The 20,584-nt window shown below is 39.5% G+C and overlaps 3 protein-coding genes and 4 non-coding genes across 9 annotated transcripts in view; 3 read left to right on the top strand and 4 right to left on the bottom strand.

Moving 5' to 3' along the window:
• Nucleotides 1-279: 279 nt before the first annotated feature.
• On the bottom strand, nucleotides 280-351 carry trnah-gug (transfer RNA histidin (anticodon GUG)). Its single transcript has one exon. It is a non-coding gene; the product is annotated as a tRNA-His (tRNA).
• Nucleotides 352-1,118: 767 nt separating this feature from the next.
• trnah-gug (transfer RNA histidin (anticodon GUG)) lies at nucleotides 1,119-1,190 on the bottom strand. Its single transcript has one exon. It is a non-coding gene; the product is annotated as a tRNA-His (tRNA).
• A 757-nt stretch (nucleotides 1,191-1,947) lies between these two features.
• Nucleotides 1,948-2,019, bottom strand: trnah-gug (transfer RNA histidin (anticodon GUG)). The gene has a single exon. It is a non-coding gene; the product is annotated as a tRNA-His (tRNA).
• Nucleotides 2,020-2,854: 835 nt separating this feature from the next.
• Nucleotides 2,855-2,926, bottom strand: trnah-gug (transfer RNA histidin (anticodon GUG)). The gene has a single exon. It is a non-coding gene; the product is annotated as a tRNA-His (tRNA).
• A 1,136-nt stretch (nucleotides 2,927-4,062) lies between these two features.
• On the top strand, nucleotides 4,063-9,265 carry ndufv1 (NADH:ubiquinone oxidoreductase core subunit V1). The gene is made up of 11 exons (XM_058618352.1): nucleotides 4,063-4,138; nucleotides 4,968-5,077; nucleotides 5,159-5,241; nucleotides 5,439-5,609; nucleotides 6,076-6,259; nucleotides 7,202-7,391; nucleotides 7,576-7,788; nucleotides 7,957-8,123; nucleotides 8,212-8,293; nucleotides 8,442-8,587; nucleotides 8,996-9,265. Exons 2-11 carry the CDS (start codon nucleotides 4,973-4,975, stop codon nucleotides 9,089-9,091), a joined length of 1,437 nt encoding a protein of 478 aa, XP_058474335.1. The 5' UTR covers nucleotides 4,063-4,138; nucleotides 4,968-4,972; the 3' UTR covers nucleotides 9,092-9,265.
• An 818-nt stretch (nucleotides 9,266-10,083) lies between these two features.
• LOC131446982 (zinc finger protein 883-like) lies at nucleotides 10,084-13,554 on the top strand. Its single transcript, XM_058618413.1, has 5 exons — nucleotides 10,084-10,169; nucleotides 11,322-11,456; nucleotides 11,581-11,699; nucleotides 12,120-12,263; nucleotides 12,399-13,554. The coding sequence occupies exons 2-5, from the start codon at nucleotides 11,357-11,359 to the stop codon at nucleotides 12,900-12,902; spliced, it is 867 nt and encodes a 288-aa protein (XP_058474396.1). The 5' UTR covers nucleotides 10,084-10,169; nucleotides 11,322-11,356; the 3' UTR covers nucleotides 12,903-13,554.
• Nucleotides 13,555-14,348: 794 nt separating this feature from the next.
• kmt2ba (lysine (K)-specific methyltransferase 2Ba) overlaps nucleotides 14,349-20,584 on the top strand; it is a 28,507-nt gene continuing 22,271 nt past the window's right edge. For 2 of the 3 annotated variants that reach the window (XM_058619817.1, XM_058619816.1), the window contains exons 1-3: nucleotides 14,349-14,770; nucleotides 18,372-19,740; nucleotides 20,020-20,186. In XM_058619817.1, coding sequence (XP_058475800.1) covers nucleotides 14,468-14,770; nucleotides 18,372-19,740; nucleotides 20,020-20,186 — 1,839 coding nt within the window. In that variant the 5' untranslated portion in view covers nucleotides 14,349-14,467. The remainder of the gene's footprint in view (nucleotides 14,771-18,371; nucleotides 19,741-20,019; nucleotides 20,187-20,584) is intronic. The other variant, XM_058619818.1, reaches the window with a different exon arrangement.

Raw genomic sequence — 20,584 nt, 5'->3', positions numbered from 1 at the left:
TATTTATATCACTGACGGTTACTTCTAGGGAATACAGTTGATGATTGTTCAAAGCTGACATCTGGTGGTCATTACTCGCAAGTGAAGCATATTTAGCGGTACCTTAGGACATGCATTTTTGCATTATTTTGTCCCAGCAAATTAATGGTAAATGTTTTGGTTTTGCCTTCTATTTCAATGACAGCGACAGAAGCATTCACATAAACACATTAAATAAAGTTTTTTTCTTTATTCTTTGGTACTTTTCTATTTGTCAGCCCAAGTCCTCTGTGTAAAAGTTGCCGTGACCCGGATTCGAACCGGGGTTGCTGCGGCCACAACGCAGAGTACTAACCACTATACGATCACGGCTGACGGCTTCGTCTCCTAACTTTTTCGCACGAGTCATCCAGCTACTCTTCCCCCTTCAATACTGCGCATGACTGTGAAATCATCAGGGGGCCCCAATAGTGTGAGGATAAAGAAAACATTTCAACATATTAAAGAAATATAGATCTTTAGTAATTATAGATCTTCAGTAACTATTTAACATACTTTTCTCTACAGGGATGAATAACATCGGACTCATGTCAACCAATAACAATTCTAATAGTTTGTTTATTACATTCCTATTGATTATGTATAGAGTAAATATAGCTAGAGAGAGAGATTATTATTTAAATATTTATGTTGGTACACCACATACTGACGTGAACCCAGGGCTTCTGAGGCCCCTGGTATTTAGATAAACAATATTTGAATTTGATGTGAGCATGATTGACAACTTTATGACAACATCCTCTACAGGCTAAAGGTTCGTATCGAATCCCTGTAAATCTCTCACCTTTAGCCTGCAGTTAAACCCTCTCATTTATTTATATCATATGGCAGATACAGTATGTGCTTGAAACACTGTTCAAAGCTGAGATCTGGTGGTCATTACTTGCAAGTGCAGCGTATTTGCATTATCTGAGGACATGTATTTTTGCAAGTTTTGTCCCGGCAAATTAATTGCAACGGCTTTGGTTTCAGCGCAGCGTTCAATGACAGTGACACCAGCGTTTACATAAACTTTTTAGTTTTTTCTTAGGTGCTGTGGTACTTTTCCGTCTGTCAGCCCAAGTCCTCTGTGTAAAAGATGCCGTGACCCGGATTCGAACCGGGGTTGCTGCGGCCACAACGCAGAGTACTAACCACTATACGATCACGGCTGACGGCTTCGTCTCCTAATTTTTTCGGACGAGTCATCCAGCTTCCCTTCCCCCTTCAATACTGCGCATGACTGTAAAATCACCAGAGGGCCCCAATAGTGTGAGGATAAAGAAAACATTTCAACATATTAAAGAAATATACATCTTTTTAGATACAAAGGTATTCAGATAGAAATAGTAATGGTACCCTTAATGCAAATATGGCAATTGTGTGTCATATTATTGATCTGTTAATGATAGATACTGCAGTAATTATTTAACATACTTTTCTCTACATGGGTGATAATAATAATAATAACAATAGTTTGTTTATTACATTCCTATTGATTATATACCACATACTCTCCAACTGTTTCTCTTTGTTTTACATTTAATAAAGTATATTTCTACAAAACATATAATGGATAACCTGACACTTCCTGAGAAAAAAAAGTTTACCATTTACACATGTAAATTACATTACAACTACAGATCAAGGTGGATCTAAAAAGACACAAAACATTTAACCCTGACCTTCAGCCTGCAGTGAAATACTCTCACTTATTTATATCATCATATACAGTATGTGTTTGAAACACTGTTCAAAGCTGACACCTGGGGGCAGGATTACTTGAGGACATGGATTTTTATTGGTTTAGATTATTTTGTTTCTTAGCCTGAAACCAGCATTTACACATCTATAATTCAACAAATTAGTCTGTTTGTTTGTTTCTGTCGTACTTTTCTATCTGTCAATCCACGTCTTCTGCGTAAAAGTTGCCGTGACCCGGATTCGAACCGGGGTTGCTGCGGCCACAACGCAGAGTACTAACCACTATACGATCACGGCTGATGATTACGCCAGTTGCTTTTCCGACTGAGCCACTGAGCTTCCCGACCCCAGACAATACTGAACTTCACCGCGAGCCGCTCCAATGGTGTGAGGATAAAGAAACATTTTTAACATATTAAAGAAATATAAATCTTTTTAGATATAAAAGTATTTAGATAGAAATAGTAAAGGTACTCATAACGCAAATATGGCAATTGTGTGTCATATTATTGATCTGATAATGATAAATACTGCAGTAATTATTTAACATACTTTTCTCTACAGGGATGAATAACATCAGACTCATGTCAAACAATAATAATTCTAATAGTTTGTTTATTACATTCCTATGGATTATGTATAGAGTAAATATAGCTAGAGAGAGAGATTATTATTTAAATATTTATGTTGGTGCACCACATATTGACATGAACCCAGGGCTTTTGGGGCCCCTGGTATTTAGATAAACAATATTTGAATTTGATGTGAGCATGATTGACAACTTTATGACAACATCCTCTACAGGCTAAAGGTTCGTATCGAATCCCTGTAAATCCCTCACCTTTAGCCTGCAGTTAAATCCTCTCATTTATTTATATCATATGGCAGATACAGTATGTGCGTGAAACACTGTTCAAAGCTGACATCTGGTGGTCATTACCCGCAAGTGCAGCGTATTTGTATTATCTGAGGACATGGATTTCTGCAGGTTTTGTCTCTGCCAATTATTTGCAAAGATTTTGGTTATCGCTCAACGTTCAATGACAGTGACACCAGCGTTTACAACAACTTCGTTTTTTTCTTTGGTGCTGGTACTTTTCTGTCTGTCAGCCCAGGTCCTCTGTGTAAAAGATGCCGTGACCCGGATTCGAACCGGGGTTGCTGCGGCCACAACGCAGAGTACTAACCACTACACGATCACGGCTGGTGTTTAAGCCAGTTGCTTTACCAACTGAGTCATTCAGCTTGCCTTTAACCTTCAATACTGAACGTCACCGTAAATTCACCAGACGCTACAATAGTGTGAGGATAAAGCAAAAATGTTAACATATTAAAGAAGTGATTTGTTTTATTTTGTTGTTAGTTTGCATATTTAGTGCACATTTGCACATCTGTTTTAAGTTTAAAAGGAAAAATTCATTGAACCAAACTTAGTGCTTCACTTTGAATACAGAAGTGCATATAGAATTGTTTGCGTTTACTGCTCTCTAATGCTGTGTTCACACTGGGTGAGATGGTGGAAAGAAATTCTGTTACTTCTGTGAAAAATATGGCGACTTGCGACCATCGCATCACAGAATGTACAAAATGATCCTGCAGCGAGATAGATGCCATGGGTGCGAGAATCACGTTAGGTGTGAACACAGCATGAAGTAAAAGAACAAGAGTGACACTGGTTTGGTGTAAATAACACAACTGTAATAAATGCAAATGATAGTGTTACATTTGTATCAATAACAGTCAAGCAGCGGCTACTCCAAGGTGTTGGGAGGGGGGGCCCCAAATCTAATTCAGCGAGAGCCCATAAAGGCTTCCACTGCCCCTGCCATGGATAAAAAAAAAAACAACACTTTTATGTGTATGTTAAACAAATACGACAGAAATGCAATTAAGCAGCAGAGTGTTTTTCCTGTTAGTTGGATATTCACACAAAAAAATTACAATTTATAAGCAAAAAAAAGCATATATATATTATTTTGCAATATTATTTGTTTAAGTCAACCTTCAGTTTAGTATTCATTGTGACACACGATCAAACCATTAACTACTCTAACCTTAATGAAAGACAACAATGAAAATGAAGATATCTACATCCTTTTCACATAATGACATTGTAGACATCTGAAACTGAAATTCTTCATATTATTGGGACTAGAAGTTTGCAACTTGAAAGACTAACTATTGCAAAATAAGTGAGACTGTTAAACAAATAATGATGAGTATGATATCGGAAAATGTGGAGAAAGTAGACAATGCAGATAGTTCCTGTCTGTGTGGATTGTAACGATTAACTGACACCAGAAGGTGGCAGTAATGAAGCCAATATATGTAAGCTGCCGTTAAACCTTGTAGAAGAAGAATGAGGACGAGGAGGAGGGCACTTCCTGTCGATATTTCATAAACTCGGGACGTAGAGGTAAGTAAGCTACACCGATTGTTTGCTTACATACATCGAGGCTTTCTTCGTGTCACTGATTTGAAAGCAAATGTTATCCTTAACAGTTGTATTAATATGTTGTGACCGTGAAATCTGCAGACTGTGTCGTGCATGCGCTGCTTTTATTTTGACACTACAAGGTTAACTGCTCGCTAACTCGGCGAAGCTAGGCTAGAAATAGCACAATGAACATGGAGGTCAGTGTGAACTCTTAAAAGCGAGGCAAAAGTGTACAAATATCCCCGTGGTTATTCAGTTAAGAACGTGATTTTGTTGAACTGAATTGTCACAGTTGGTACAGAATCCCTGTTTGTTTGCTAACATTAGCAACACCTCTGACATCACGTTACTTAAGAGGTTATACAAGATGTCTGATACAACAAAGAAAATTAAGGATGGCTGTCAAAAATATTGCATTGTCAAGCAAATTTACTCTAAATATCAATATCCTGAAATGTCTGTGAATTGAGTGTCCCGTTGAAATAAATTGTTAATCCAGAATCAACTTCCATCGGAGCTTTTGTTTTGATGATGTTCTGCAAGATGTAAATTACAACCAAACGTTATTTTTGCTTATTGCAACATGAATCTTGTGTTTATATGGACTGATGTCAAGCTAGAGCCGTTCGTCAGTTAGAGGGCTGTTAATAAGTAGTATTAGTACATATTATATAGTGTAGTATAGGGTTAGAGTATTAGTTTAGTATTCTATATACTCTAATCTAAACTTTAGAGAAAGCTCTGTGCAGTTTCTTTCATGGTTTTATGTAGGTATTTAATAACATGTTGGCATCTGTCCATCCCCCAGGAAGTATGTTGTCACTCTCTCGTGCTGTGGTGAGCGGTGTGGCTAGAGCCCCAGCTGCCATCACTCAAGGTGGAGTGACCGCTTTAACTCGATTCAACAGCACAGCACAGGTAACTGGACTGAATTCAATTAAAACAACTGTAAAGCCATTTGTTGCATTTGCCTTATTTTTCTTTGCATTACTTCTCCAGAGTGCTCCAAAGAAAACCACATATGGTGGACTGGCAGATGAAGACAGAATTTTCACAAACCTTTATGGCCGTCATGAGTGGAGGTAACATCATCAATGTTACAGTCTAAAATCTATTACCACTAAATATGTTTTCCATCTCATTATACAATGTAAAGTATTGGGCAAAGCAGTAAAGATAAATTCATTGTTTTTAACCTGACACTTTGTTGGATTAAAAACTAATTTCATAATATCTTTAAACAGAAAACAGTCCTAAGCTGTTCCTGTTTGTGCTTCAGGTTGAATGGAGCTTTGAAGCGTGGTGACTGGTACAAAACCAAGGAGATCCTTCTGAAGGGTGTTGACTGGATCCTCAACGAGATTAAGATCTCTGGTCTGCGTGGGAGAGGTGGAGCTGGTTTCCCTACAGGCATGAAATGGGGCTTCATGAACAAGCCCAGTGACGGCAGGTCAGTGTGGAGAAAGATTTCTTTCCATGAATAATTTGCACTGATTTTGGTTACCAGGGATATTTTCGAAGTTACAAATTCAATCTTAAAGTTACAGTGTATAAAATGTTGTAAGATTTATTCAAGTTGCATGTTGCAGTTCAATTCATTTGCCCCTCGAAGTATGTTGTTCCAATTATGAGCTGTTGCAGCTCCTAATGTAAATATAAAAGGCTCATTCTGTGATAATGAAAAACAACAATTTATACAATAAAGTTTTATTTTCAGTTTCTGACAAATAAAACAAGTTCAACTAAATTTTACACATTGGAGTGTAATACCTGTGCCTTATTTGCTCTACATAGAACTAGAATAGCTTCAAAATGCGTAAATGTGTAATACTGGCCAGACAGTTTGGGCATTGACTGAACATAGTTGCTACTTTTGGGGGGGGAAAGGACTCAACTGTCTTCTTTTCTTTTTGTAGGCCAAAGTATCTGGTGGTGAATGCAGATGAAGGAGAGCCTGGCACCTGTAAGGACAGGGAGATCATGAGGCATGACCCACACAAGCTGGTGGAAGGCTGTCTGATTGCTGGGAGGGCCATGGGGGCACGTGCCGCCTATATCTATATCAGAGGAGAGTTTTACAATGAGTCATCCAACCTGCAGGTGAATATGGCACTGTTGAATACAGAGTGTGATTGAACTAATACCACAGTACTTGAATCTGAAATAGACAATTTTTTGTCCAAAAGTTGTCATTGTGTGGAGATCAAGGTGAAACAGATTTACAGATAAATGTAGCTTTTAAACTGTATGCATCCAAATATGTGTATTGGTGCTTTTAATGTTGTTCTACTTGTAGGGCTGCACGATATTGGAAAAATTGACATTTTAATCTTTTGTTTTGCGATACATATGGCGATATTAAAAAATACATACATCCTCACCAGATGACTTGAATAGCTCTAGTTGGAAAGAATTTGATTGATTCACCAAGGTCAATGATCTAACATGTCATACCCTAAAATAAATGGGCTCATCTGTGACCGAACAAGATTACTGGGTAAAAAAAAGTGTTGAATCATAAAACAAAGAGGAGAAAACAAAACCTATTGTGTGAATAAACAAAACAGATCAGTGATTGTTCCACACAGTGCTTCTCTGTGTGTGTGTTGACTCTCTGCCTGCAGTAAATACAGTTAGATGGATCTCACTGAATTGCGCATTTCCTTCTCTTCAAAGTATTTAGGTTTATTGCAGAAAGTTGCTAGATTTTTTGCTATTCGCTTTTTTGAAGAAAAAAAGTCGCCTAGGGTCTGTAAAGTCGCTGAATATGCACACACAAACGGCAAGAAATGTAAACAAACACACATTATTTCCCTTTCTTTCTCCTGACTCGATTCATGCTGTCTCTGTCTCTGTTATTATATCTGTAATGTTTACATGTTGCAGCACAGCTTCCAGTCATGTCATATGTACCACAGCCGATGGTGATATTTCCCGAAACAATTACATGTTTATGGGGAAGTTTTTGAAAACTGCAAAGAAAAAAAAAAGGTTCATCCTGTATTTCTAATTACATTTTCATTATCACATCGCTTTTCGTAGGTTGCTATCAATGAAGCATATGCTGCTGGGCTGATTGGAAAGAACGCCTGTGGTTCTGATTATGACTTTGATGTGTTTGTGATGCGTGGCGCTGGAGCATATATCTGCGGAGAGGAAACTGCTCTTATTGAGTCCCTAGAGGGAAAGCAAGGGAAGCCCCGTCTGAAGCCTCCATTTCCTGCTGATGTGGGTGAGTTTCACCAGAAAGTGGATTTGGGAAGGTTAAATTTGATGTTTGTATTTGGTGCTTCTCTTTTACATTGGTAATATTTTCTATAGCCTGCCTGCAGTTGTAATCTGATCTTTAATTCTTGCCAAATTGAAACAGCTCTAAAATCAACCTCACATTTACACTCATCTACTCATTTACACAGGGGTGTTTGGTTGCCCGACAACTGTTGCTAATGTGGAGACAGTAGCTGTGGCGCCCACCATTTGTCGCCGTGGAGGCTCATGGTTTGTGGGCTTTGGCAGAGAGAGAAACTCGGGCACAAAGCTCTTCAACATCTCAGGCCATGTTAATCACCCCTGCACTGTGGAGGAGGAGATGTCCATCCCCCTGAAGGACCTCATTGAGAGGCATGCAGGTATACATGACATCAATGTTGCAAAGAGCCCAGACAAAACAATAAAAATATGATATCTGGTCGCATTTCTCTGTACTCATGGGGATCATGGCCTGAAAATATTAAGATAGCTTAAGCACATCTCAGTGTAGGCATTTTAACTCCTTTGAATCGACATTTGTCTTGTAGGTGGAGTTCGTGGTGGGTGGGACAACCTGTTGGCTGTAATCCCTGGTGGCTCCTCAACACCACTCATTCCTAAGAGTGTGTGTGAAGAGGTGCTGATGGACTTTGACGGCCTCGTTCAAGCTCAGACTGGGCTTGGCACAGCGGCTCTTATTGTCATGGACAAATCTGTGAGTTTGTCCCTTCTACAGCATAATATATTGTACATAAAGAAGTGTGCAACCATGTGTAACATTGACTGATACATTGTTTCTGCAGACTGACGTTATCCGAGCCATTGCACGTCTGATAGAGTTCTACAAACATGAGAGCTGTGGCCAGTGCACTCCATGCAGAGAAGGTAAGGATGGCTTCAGTTTCATTTAATGCATCTACAGTGCCATAGTTAATGTTTCACATGCAGGGTGTTAGATAAGGTTTCTCACTGTCTGGCCCCCTCTCTTTCAAATGTCAAAATTATTAAGTATTATCCTCCACTTTTTCTCCAGGGGTGGACTGGATGAACAATATGATGTGGCGTTTTGTACGTGGTGATGCACGGTCAGCAGAGATCGACATGATTTGGGAGCTCAGTAAGCAGATCGAGGGTCACACCATTTGTGCCCTGGGAGATGGCGCAGCGTGGCCAGTGCAGGTATCCACATGTGTTCTCATAATGCATTTTCACACTTCTATGGTGATTTACCAAACTGAAAAGTGTTAATTTTTCAATTAAATTGTACTGCATTACGTTAAAAGTTTTCTATACTGATGGTTAACAATCTCAAAACAACCAATACCTCTCCAGCAAAGAATAAAAAACTGTAAATAAAATCATCTTCATGATGAAAGGATTTGTTGCGCAGATGTTATATTGATTTGTATCAGATTTGGCAAGGTCTAACAAAGAAGAGTAAACAAACCATAACCTCAGAAAGTTCAGAGACGTAATGCTTTTAAAGTGATGGGTATACATTATTTTCTGCATCTGTTTTTCATCTGCATCAATTTAATCATGATTAATGTATTAATTCCCTATTGTGGGCTTTTTGTCTCTTTATAGGGGTTAATCAGACACTTGAGGCCTGTGATGGAAAGTCGAATCGCTGAATATCAGCAGCAGCAGCAGCAGCAGCAGCAGCAGCAGGCCAGGGCTTAAATGTCTCTTTTCTGTCCTTTAAATTCCTTACTCTCATTCATATGCCCAAAATCCCACGTTTGTGTCACTGAGAAGTTATTTAAGATAATATGCTGTTCACTTCACTATCAAGTGTTGCATTGATGACTTTGCCTTGTCTGAGGATATTGTCAATAAAGTTCTATGAACCATAAATTGTCATTTGACTTTGTTTTGAGATATATATATATATATATATATATATATATATACTGTATATGTATGTGTGTGTGTGTGTGTGTATGTATATATATATATATATATATATACTGTATATGTATGTGTGTGTGTGTGTGTGTGTGTGTGTGTGTGTATGTATATATATATATATATATATATATATATATATATATGCGTTTGTGTGTATGTATATATGTATGTATATATACGTGTGTGTGTATATGTATGTATATATACATGTGTGTGTATATGTATACATATATATGTTTGGATACTTGTTTTTTGTCTTTTTTTAATTTTAAGCCACTTTGTTGTCGCAATATTTTTTTTCAAATACCAATATAACAAATCACAAATGTATAGGGATTTTGAATTGTCCAAACATACTTAAAGTTATAACAAATAATTGTTTTGAATGTTTACCACACACTTGTGAAATGGGTTTACCAGAATAAGATTTTAAAATATTACTAATAACTTTTTGGTCATATCACCAGTCCTGGTTTTAAATCACTTGAGCTCCAAAGGTTTATGCAATCAAATGCTACCCTGAAGCATTCAGCAGCTCATAACAACAAAAAAATAATTTATTGGCAAAGTGTTTCAAAAGATACTGAATTATAGCACATCATTGTTTTGAATGTTTTGTCTCGTTAACAGGGGTTGGTTGACATCTATGTCTATTACTGTTTAGTTCAAGTTAGTTCAAAATTGTATTTTATGGTTTTATGTGTGCCTGAGTCCGATAATAATAAAGATTTGATATTGATCCCGGTGACGCAGAATTTCTGTAATCTCGCGATAACCCTATGTCCGCAGTCTTGGTCGTATCACGTGACGGGGCCATCCCGCGGCTTCCTTTCAGTGGACGAGCCAAACGGTAAGAAGCAAATACCTTTTCGAATTGTTTTCATTGACTACATACAGCTTTAACCACGACAAGAAATAAGTAAACGCAAATTTGGAATAATGTTGAAAGATATTAGCACATTCATGTACCTCTGTGCTCAGGGTCTCTTCCTCCATCCTTCTCTCAGCTAGCTTAGGGCTAGCATTAGCTGTTTTGTTTTTATATCATCACTAGCAGGCCTCATAGTATATGGAAATGCACTTTATTTGGGGTTGATATTTAATTAATTCACGTAAACAGTGGGGATGCACCTAAAATCCGGCCACCGAAACATTGGCCGAAAATTGTCAACAAAGGCGTTTTCGTCCGAAAGACTTAACTCCGAAACAAAACCACCGAAACAGGACGGTGTGGTGAGGCATGCATGCAAAGACTGCGGCCAGCACGCGCTTGCCGTTTGTAGTATGTTTAAGATCAGTTTGGAACACCAATAAAACGGTTCCAGCAAGACGTGAGGACAGCTCTTGAATACCGGAAAGTCACTTTGCGCAAAAGCGAAACTTGGCTGCATACAGCGCAGATTATGAACTCCCCGCGACATTCACTCTGATCCCCTGCACTTAAACGCGACTGCACTCTACCCTCGTCATTTAGACCTAAAGATCCGTACTTGGATGTGGCGAGTGCGTCGAGAAATGATCCAGGTTGCGTTGGACACAGAGAAGCGCACAGCGCAGACGCGGGGCTGTCTGTCTGTCCGCACCAGATGAGGTGCATGCACCCTCGTTGTCTGATATGTTGGCTGAGATCCTCCTAAATATTTTCATAGTTCCTTTATTGATTTATTCTTTGTAGCATGAATATTAATGTATATATCTATAATATAATCTATATAATTGCAATGCATTGACTTTAGTGAGATAAGTTCACACAATACCCATAACAACAAAATTAGATTAAACAAAAAAAACATACATACACATTAACATAATCATTTATTTTGGGGTTTCAGTTTTCGGCCAAGCGTTCCTGATTTTCGGTTTTCAGTTTCGGCCAACAATTTTCATTGCGGTGCATCTCTAGTAAACACCCTGGTGCTACTGTTCAGTTATATCCACAAACTTAACATGCATGGTGCACATCCTGTGTGTGTATGCAACAACAGTGTGTTCTTTATTACAGGTCTATGTGGCTGGGAGGTGTGAGGGAGCATCAGCATGGAAATGTTAAAGATAGAGCAAGTCATTGTTGGGAGTGAGGTGAAATCCACTTCAACGGAGATCAAGTCTGAGCCTGTGGTTATACCACTGCAACCAAGTAAGCTGACATTTACAATGTGCCTGGTACCTAGGCATGCTTTAATACCAATTTATACAGTCTTTTTTTCCACAGTTGCATTTGAACTAATCACCACACCACTTGTCATGTTATTGCTATGCAGATCATCAGCATGAGGGTCTGCAGTGTTTCCAGTGCCTAATCACCTTCTCTGACTTCAAAGCCAAGGAGAGACACATGAAGAAAACTCATCGGGAACAGTACAAAAACCACCTGCAGCAGGTAGAAAATGGCAGACATAAATTACAAAGCCAAACTTTGAGTAAACAATTTAAGCAATTCATATCATATACAATACTTTGATGATTATTGGGTCTACAACATATTCTTTTGCATCTCAATTTTAAACTATTAAACAGCTTATACAGCTGTGAAATTGCAGACTATAATTTTCACTACATTATGTATTCAGTGGGTCTTTTGTACACCTGTAAGTCCAAACCCCTATTACTTTTAGTTAATTACCTCTGGGAATTCTTACTGTGAGGTAGATATGTGATTAATGTTTAGCCTTGACTACAGTTGAGAGAGTAATTTGCTTTATATGATAAACCTTTACCCTTAACAAAATAAACCATTGAGTGAAGTGTCAAGTTGGGATTTCATTATTGTTTAACCAATTTTCTGATCATCTCTTTTCAGGTTAATACACTCTTTACTTGTTACCGGTGTGACAAGTGCTTCTCCTCCTCGGAGGAGCTCAGTGAGCACCAGGCCACTCATATCTCAGGGGAAAAGCCCTTCCTCTGCATTTACTGCCAGAAAAGCTTCCATACCTTCACTGAGGTGAGGACCCCATAGGCTACATTCAAGCCTACTTTTTCTGCTGTATAATTTATACACATAATCTATGTAGTTTGCTTTGAAAATGAAAAGATAACTGTGTATTGTTCTTGATGAGTGTTATCTGTCTCAATGCAGGTGAACAAACACAGAGGAAATGAATGCAAAGAACGACAGTATCCCTGCAGGGACTGTGTCGCCGTGTTCCCCAGTCGTCCACGACTTCGCAGGCATCGCAAAGCCGTGCACCTCGAGCTACCGGAGGAGCCTGATGAAATCTACACCTACCAATGCTACAAATGTTGTCGTGGTTTTCAGACTGAAGAACAGCTCCTGCAGCACCTTGAGAGATTTCCTAATGATGTAGACTGTGAAACTAAGTTGCCAGGTAAAAAACGTGGCCGTAAACCCAAGAACACAGCTCAAGGAGGGATAGTTGATGTCAAGAAGATCAAACAAGAGGAAGAAACAAGAGAATTTGAAGGATATGATGAGTCTCCGACAGAGGGATGCCACTCTAAGGAGAAGCAAACGCAGCTTAAGATCCCTTGTCCTGAAACAGCTTGTGACCTCGAATTCCCTTCTGTTGCAGCCCTACGGGCACACAAGAGAGAGAAACATGGTCCTCCTTGCAAGACTTAGACTTGCACAGAGTCTAATGAGAGCAATGCTTGACCGGAGCAGCTCAAAGCACTCGAGCTGTGGACATACCTGTGGAAAGAGCTTTGCACGAGAAGGTCCACCAGCATACCCAAACTGGGGTAGCAGAAAAAAATTAACTATATGGGGAAAAGACTGCAGCTTCCTCTTACAACACTCAACAAAATGATTGTCAGAGTATTTCTTACCATATTCTCTACAGTAAGAGTATGATATTTATGTGAATTGTTAGGGAGCAAGTTTTTGACACAAGGTTGCAATGCGTTGCAGCACAGTCTGAATTATGGATGCTTTTTTTCCTGAACATTTTTCTTTTAAGGTCTCTTACACTTGTAATAAAGAGTCTGTGCGTCATTATGATTTACAGTATGTCCACCGTGAGATCACGTCACTCTTGCTAATTGTATTTCCTCTGTCACTGAAAGTTTTTAATAGTGTAAGTAGTTCATTCTTAAAGTATGGCAATGATTTATCTTAAACTATATTTCATTTTCAGGAAAACTAGTAAAAGTGACAATTTCATGGAAGATCCTCAATATAAAATCCAAAATCTGATGGGCAAATGTATTACTCTTGCAGTCTAATTTGTCCTCCAAAAAGTAAATAATTGTTGCATTAAATAATACTTAACATGTCTGAGGTGTTTTGTCTGTTATTGTGTCTACAATTACTATTGTGATACTTGGTGATAAAATGGCATTCATGAATTAATACACTGTCAAGAGGTGGTTGTATATGTGGACCACTAAGTGGCCATGATGTACAATTAAGAATTTGTTTTGATGTAGTCATCTTCATGATTGGCAGTGATTGTTATATGCTCTTAGCTCTGCTAATGTGCACTGGTGAATTGTATTATAATACAAGTGAACATTTCACTAATTCTCAACACCCCAGTGCAGCTGAAATCATTAGAGGTTGATTTGAGGCATTTTATAGGTCTTCATTGCCAACACTGACAACAAAGTGAAATCAATATTTGCTCTTTAGAGTTCTGTTTTTAAGTTTGGTAATAGATACCTTCCCTGAGGTTGGAGGTGTACGTCACTACAATTTCAAGGCACATTATAAGGATAATTCAGCTGTTAAAACCAGAAAAAAACAAATAAAACTCAGACGGTACAAGAACCACAATGTAGATGTAGGATCTAAAATATATTAAGTGATACAAATGTATCTATTCACATGGAAGAGGATTAGGGCCACATGTGTTTTTTTGGAAACAAAGAAAACAAACAGACAGAAGGCAGAATTCCGAGATTAAAGTCAAAATTCTGACTTTAATCCTGGAATTCTGGCTTTGTTAAAGATAAATTGCATTTAGTCGTGAACCTCTTCCGTACATTTGAGGTCACTGGTGCTGTGAGAATTTGCTTAACTCAAGCGAAGTCGAACAGGGGTGGCACTGCGCCGGCGAAGTTCGTTTTCCCATGATGCCTCTGTGTTTTTTGCTATCTCGCGCCTTTGCCTCGGAGCTGTCCATCTTACCTCTCACAGCGCTGCAGTCTCCGTCCGCCTGCGCGCAGTCTGTGTTGTTGTAGTAAATAATGGCGGCATCGGGAGGCGGATTATCATCTCCCGCTACTGTCGCGGGCTTGAGCACCCAGGCTCCGGCCCGGGCTCGCTTCCCAGGTCGACCGTGCTCGCTACGCAGCAGGCTGCGGTCGGACAAACGTACCCGACGCGGAAGGTTGGGCTCCGACGACGGGGAGCTGGATGTCGAAGGGCCGAGGCCCGTAAACATCGGGCTCGCGTTGAGCGAGGATCCGTACCTACTGCGCCTTCTTGGGGTGACGGAGAAGTACAGGCGGCAGGGAGATGCGGGCTTTGACTCGAGCCACAGCGAGGAGGTGAATAAGCTAACCATAGCATGTCAGCTGGATTTGCAAGTGTGCCCTAACAGAGAACACGGATCCATATTGTTTTAATGAGGGGCATTTAAACGGCTTGTTAGCTATTTACAAAAAGTATTTAAGCTAACGTAAAGCTAGTTAGCGGCAAGTTGTCTTGCATTCATTAATTTTGCTTTGTAGCTAGCTCTCTGTTATGCAGGGTGTTCTTCAGAGAGGTTGATCGGTGACGGTTTAGTCTGCACTCATTAGTATTAAATTGTTTTGAAATGCCAGCAGTTTACATGCACATAGACCGCTGTCTTCACAGCTGTGTGTTTGCATGATAAGGGCATTAGGCGGAAACTTTGGCGGTATGTTAGAAACTGTAAGTGCGTTTTGTTTGTTGAAACCAGGATGTGCCTTTGTTCATGTGCATCCCTGACACATTTTACAGAGCTTAAGCTCCCAATCTGTGCTGAAATCCACGGGCTGCTAATCTTGTCGCACAAACAACGTTTCTGGGGATAACTTGCAGAGACTACACATCTCCATGCTGTCAGCTGACCGCTGGGTGTTTCGAACGTCAGTCTAACGCAGGGGTGCAAATGAAGGGTACACACAAAGCTCCAGGTTGTGTTCACATAGCTGAATGTGGCTCTTACTCTTGTGCTTCTTTTTTTTAATCAGAACTTGGTTTTACACAGAATATCATCATGGAAAAATCATTCTGACACTTATTTACATTTTTTTAGCTTCTGTCTATTTCAGAGAATATGAAAGCTATAGAGGGAGCAAACCTACACCAAGGCTTCTCAATTTGTAACAGTGTTAATATGTGTCTGATTCCAGATCAATATCCAAATCCCAACCAAAATCCATTCTTAATCTAATCTCCTCAAAATGACTTTTAGGTCTATCCTTTACTTTTTGAGTCATGCTGCTCAGAGACTAACAAACAGACACTGCCAGAAACAACATCCTTGGTGGAGATAAAAAATTAAATACATGTCTGTGAAGTGGAGACTGGAGAGTTGTGCTGAAACAGTGATATTCTTAATTGGAGCACTAAGTCTTAAAAGTAGTCAGTGATATGTATGTATGTATGTGTATATATATATATATATATATATATATATGTGTGTATATATATATATATCAGGTAGCACTTCAAATCCTCAAAGGATTTGTGCCAAAATGTGTTTTGTGCTGTAGTGAAATGTATTTGTCCTGACTGCTGAATGGGAATGTGCTTCCGTTGATATATTTTTTTGTTAAATAAATGTATTTGTTAGTACCCCGCATCCTGCAACACAATTTTAAAAAGAGATATCTCTAATGTAATGATAGATTGATGGTCATTATGTCAAATCTTGTTGACTGCAATACACGAGAAGGTCCAAGGTGAATTTTTGTTATGGTATTACACCGATTTCATCCTACGTGCAAGGTGCGCCATTATGTAATTTTAATTTCACTTTATTTACAAGATCCAGTGATATCAAACGTCTGAAAAAGCAGTTTATATTTTGTAACAGTGTGAATTCCAATTCCGCTTTGTGTAGTTTTCATGAGTGATATTAGCTAGGGCTGCAATTTGCTCTTATTTTGCTGATCATTTTACCTTTTTAACACTATAACAGAAAGCTGTGAGGAAAGAAAATCCATTAAATGTTCTCAGTCCAAAAGATGATTGTTTTAAACAGTGGTCTAAACCTTGAGGATCTGCATTGTACAACCATAAAAGACATTTTAGACATTGTTGGGCGATAAATAACTTAAACAAATAATCAGTGTTGCTGATTTATTTTCTGTCTGCTCACTCATCACTGCTGCATTGATTTATAATATACTATGGCCCCCTTTACACCTGACATTAGAATGTGTTTCCTGTGATCAGACAGCGATTGGATAGCTCCTCACCACAAGCATTTACACCTGTCGCCTAGTCTTTGGCACATGGAAAACCTGCAAGAGCAGAGAAGACTGCGCAGCTTTGTCGCTGCTGTCACGTTAAATGTGCTAGGAGCCACCAAGTACCTCCATTCGGCTCAGTTATTGTGGGTGGAGCAGGGAAGGGATTTTATTCACACTTCTGTTCAATCTGGCCCTAATGTGTCTCCGACCACCCCCCAAAAGTGGTTTTGCAGATTACATAACAATCCATCTGTGGGACGTTTTACACCTGTACTTACAAGTGGTCAGACACTATCCGATTGCAATCCGTACACAGAAAATGCATTTTAATGCCAGGTGTAAAATGGGCCTACATGTACAACACGGAGGATTCTGATCTGTCTATGTGTTGATATAGCTTCTTTACAGATTGCTTTTTTTGTGTGCTCGAGCATTCTCAGGTGGTGTTTTCTCAGCAGCAGCTACACAGATGGATGGTGATAATGATATAATCCCAAATTGGATCTAATCATATTACTGACGCTCCATCACAGGGGCTTTTGAATCTGACATGAGCCAGACTTCACTGATGCAATTCCCTCAGTGTGGACAGTAACAGTCACGTGGCTCATACTAAACCTTGTGGGTGATGCAAGTAGAGAAGTGCCTCACACTTGTGTTCTGCAGTGGGAAGAAGGAGGTTTTATAGGGGTAGTTTAATCTCTGACCAATCTACAGTGTTGCTATTTTGTGTGTGAAGATGGATGTGAGTAATTGGAAACCAAGTTGTCAGTGTGCTTTTGATCTGCTGTAGTATGCAGTCAAAGCGTCTGTGGTGCCAGAATTAGAGGATGCTGGACACTAATCATGTTTCAGAGCTCCTTACACTTTGGTGGTGCTGCGTTACTGCTAGATTACAGATTATTGCACCTTTTTAATGCTTTTGTGCTCATGTGCAGTGGGATGGTGCTGCTGCTCAGGTAGAAATCTGCTAAGTTAATTCTCATAGTTGACTTGACTCATAGAACTGTCTTATCTGAGACATGGGGGTAAGGATGGTGTTGATGTTTTAATTGTTCTATTGTAAAACCATGGTGGTCTAAAATGATGGTCTCTGTAGAGCTGACCATGCTTCTGATATAAATATAAAAGGCTCATTCTGGGCTAATGAAAAATTCCTACAATTAGGCAATGGCACTCTTATAAAAATAAAAGTATGATTATTTTATCTTTCGTTTGTGCCAAGTGAGATTAATTTAATCTAAAACACACTTTACCCTCTGGACATTTTAAAAGGAAAGAGAGAATTTATCTTCAGTTTGATTTGTATATTGCCTCTGATCTGAGTGTAATTTAAGATCAATGGCACTAACAGCTGTGCTGCAGCATGTCATCATGATAGCAAGAATGTGACATCCCACACACTTGGAAACCTGAGCACCCGCTGAACCCATTAATTGCATTCATTGTCCTTGTTTAAAAAGGAAAACTAAGAAAGCAAATCATAATTTGTTCATTATGTGAATTTTCATCGTAGTTTTCGCATCAGTTCCCTCAATTGTGGTAATATTTCCAATTGTTGTGTATATTATTTATTAAATATGTATGTGTCTATACACATAAGACATTAGAGTTTTAATATGCTGTATTTCAACCCAATACGTAAGGATATTTTGTTTTTATCAGTTAAGTTTTAGAATATTCTTCTTCTTCATTTTTACTCCAGGAGGAAGATTTCACTGGATTTGGGACCACAACAATTTGTCCACAAAAAACTGGCCCTGTTTCTCGGTCTTCAACTTTGAGCCAAGCAAAGTCTTCTTTCGCTTCAGACCCAAAAACAACACTGATTGGGAAAATTGCACCGAGGCTTCCCGAAGACGGACAGAGTCTCAAAGAAAGCCCAGGAGAAAACAAACCATCACCCAAGGTGGTAATTAAGCTGCAGAGTGAGCATGCAACTCCCACTACAAAAGCCAAACATGCAGTTGAGGAGGCGTCAGGTAGACAGAGTAGTACACGATCAGCTGCCTTTATCAAGAAGTCAGGAGAAACAGCCGACTCCCCAGCTGATGGCACCAAGCACTATAAGCTGGTGAGCACTCTGACAGCTGTCAAGGGTGCAGAAAAAACTACCATGGTCAAAGAACAAGGTGAAGTGTCGGAGGACCAGCCCCAGCCTGCTGTAAAACGATTTATTCACACCAGACGCACATCTCAAGCAGTTGCCCTGTCCTTTACGTCCTTCCACAAACGGCAAAGGAAGAGGATCACTAAGAATATGGGTGCCTCTCCTGAGGCTGCAGCTGAGGCTGGTGCTCAGAGCGGTGTGGAGGCAGCGATGCCTCTCGAGTGTAAGCCTGCACAATCTCCTGAGAAACGAACACATAGAAGACCACGCAAGTCTTTGTTTGGGCACAAGAGAAAACCACCATCAAATAGTAACCTCCCAAAAGTGCGTCGTTCTCGCACTCGGCGGGTATTTTACGCCTATGTTACAGAGCCTGTTCCCGCCACAATGACGCAGGATGACAACAAGGGTCAGAACATCCCTCAGTCGAAGGGGGAACCCAGTTCGATATCGGAACAAGTTAAGCAGTGCTCAAACAACTCCACTCCTGTAACCAGTGCGCGGTCCTCCCGAGTTATTAAAGCTCCAAGGAGGTTCTTTGATGAGGAGATGATTCGCTTTCCAAAGGGTCATGTGTCAACATGGCTCAAGAATCAACAGAAAGATGATGAGTCCAGTTGTGATGGCAAGTCTCTAAAATCAGACAATTCTTTTTCTGGTTTTAACAACCCGTCTGCTGTGACAAAGTCAAAGCCCAGTCCAGGCACGAGCCACATAGAAATTTACAAGAATCTGAAAAAACTGACCTTGAAACTGGCAGAGAAAAAGAGAGGCCAAAGTGACACCCAGGGGGATTATACACATGATGAGGATGGCTTAACTTCCCATGTCAGGAAGAGGCGGCGATCAAAGATCATGATGGAGGAAATGGACTCACCTGGAGTCGTGAGAAAACTAGCAGTAGTGGTGAACACTCATGAGAATACGCCCTCTCAGGTGCCAGTGGAAGATACTGGAAACAAAAGTAAGAAATGCCCCTTTTTTTTATTATAATTATTTAGAAATTCAGCAAATGTCAAGTTAAACTGGCCAAAATAAGGTTTTAAAAAAACTAATTGTTTTGATTTTATTTTAAAAGTTGAATGTAACAAATCCCTAGACCCAAGAAAGTCATCTTTTTCAATGTCCCGCAAGAGATAATTAGGCACATTTCAGTGTTTGCTTCACGGTTTGTGTTTTTATTATGCGGGCCTGCTTGTACCTCATCGAATCAGAGCTCCTCTGTTCATTCTGTTTGATGCAGATCAGCCAGGAAGTATGACAGGAGACGGTCACGAGGCATCTGAAGTCACTGCACCCAGCTATCGAGTTGGTCTCAGTGGAGCTAATAAGAGGATGCTCCACCTCCTGAAGAAAGCCAAAGTGCAGCTCATCAAGATTGATCAGCAGAAGCAGCTCAAATTGTCACAGGTAAGACCTCATTACACCTCATTAAATCTGTGCAGATGAAAAACTGAAGATGTTGTTGTCTTGGTTATTAAACTGATGCTTCTCAAAGTGGTGCATATGGTTGTCAATTGTAAATTCATTAATCTGCATGAAAAAAAGGCAAATATTCACATTATTTTTATGGTTATGAAGTAAATTAGAGGTCAAACTGGTATAACCTTTTTCTTTTTTACCATTTGCAAGAGCGACTGTATATGACATTTATGTCCTTGTATGAGAATAATGGGTAGTTAATGTGTAATTATCAATTTTGGACAACTAGCACTTATTTCATGGATTATTTGGGTTCTTGTGATCATTATACTTTGTGTCAAGGAATTTCACTCTGTTTGGCTCTTTCAATTACTGTGTTTTGCATT

Source organism: Solea solea, chromosome 20 (genome assembly GCF_958295425.1).
Source record: "Solea solea chromosome 20, fSolSol10.1, whole genome shotgun sequence".
Taxonomy (NCBI): Eukaryota; Metazoa; Chordata; class Actinopteri; order Pleuronectiformes; family Soleidae; genus Solea; species Solea solea.
Note: the sequence above shows the minus strand (reverse complement) of the source record. Positions and strands in the feature narration are given on the sequence as shown.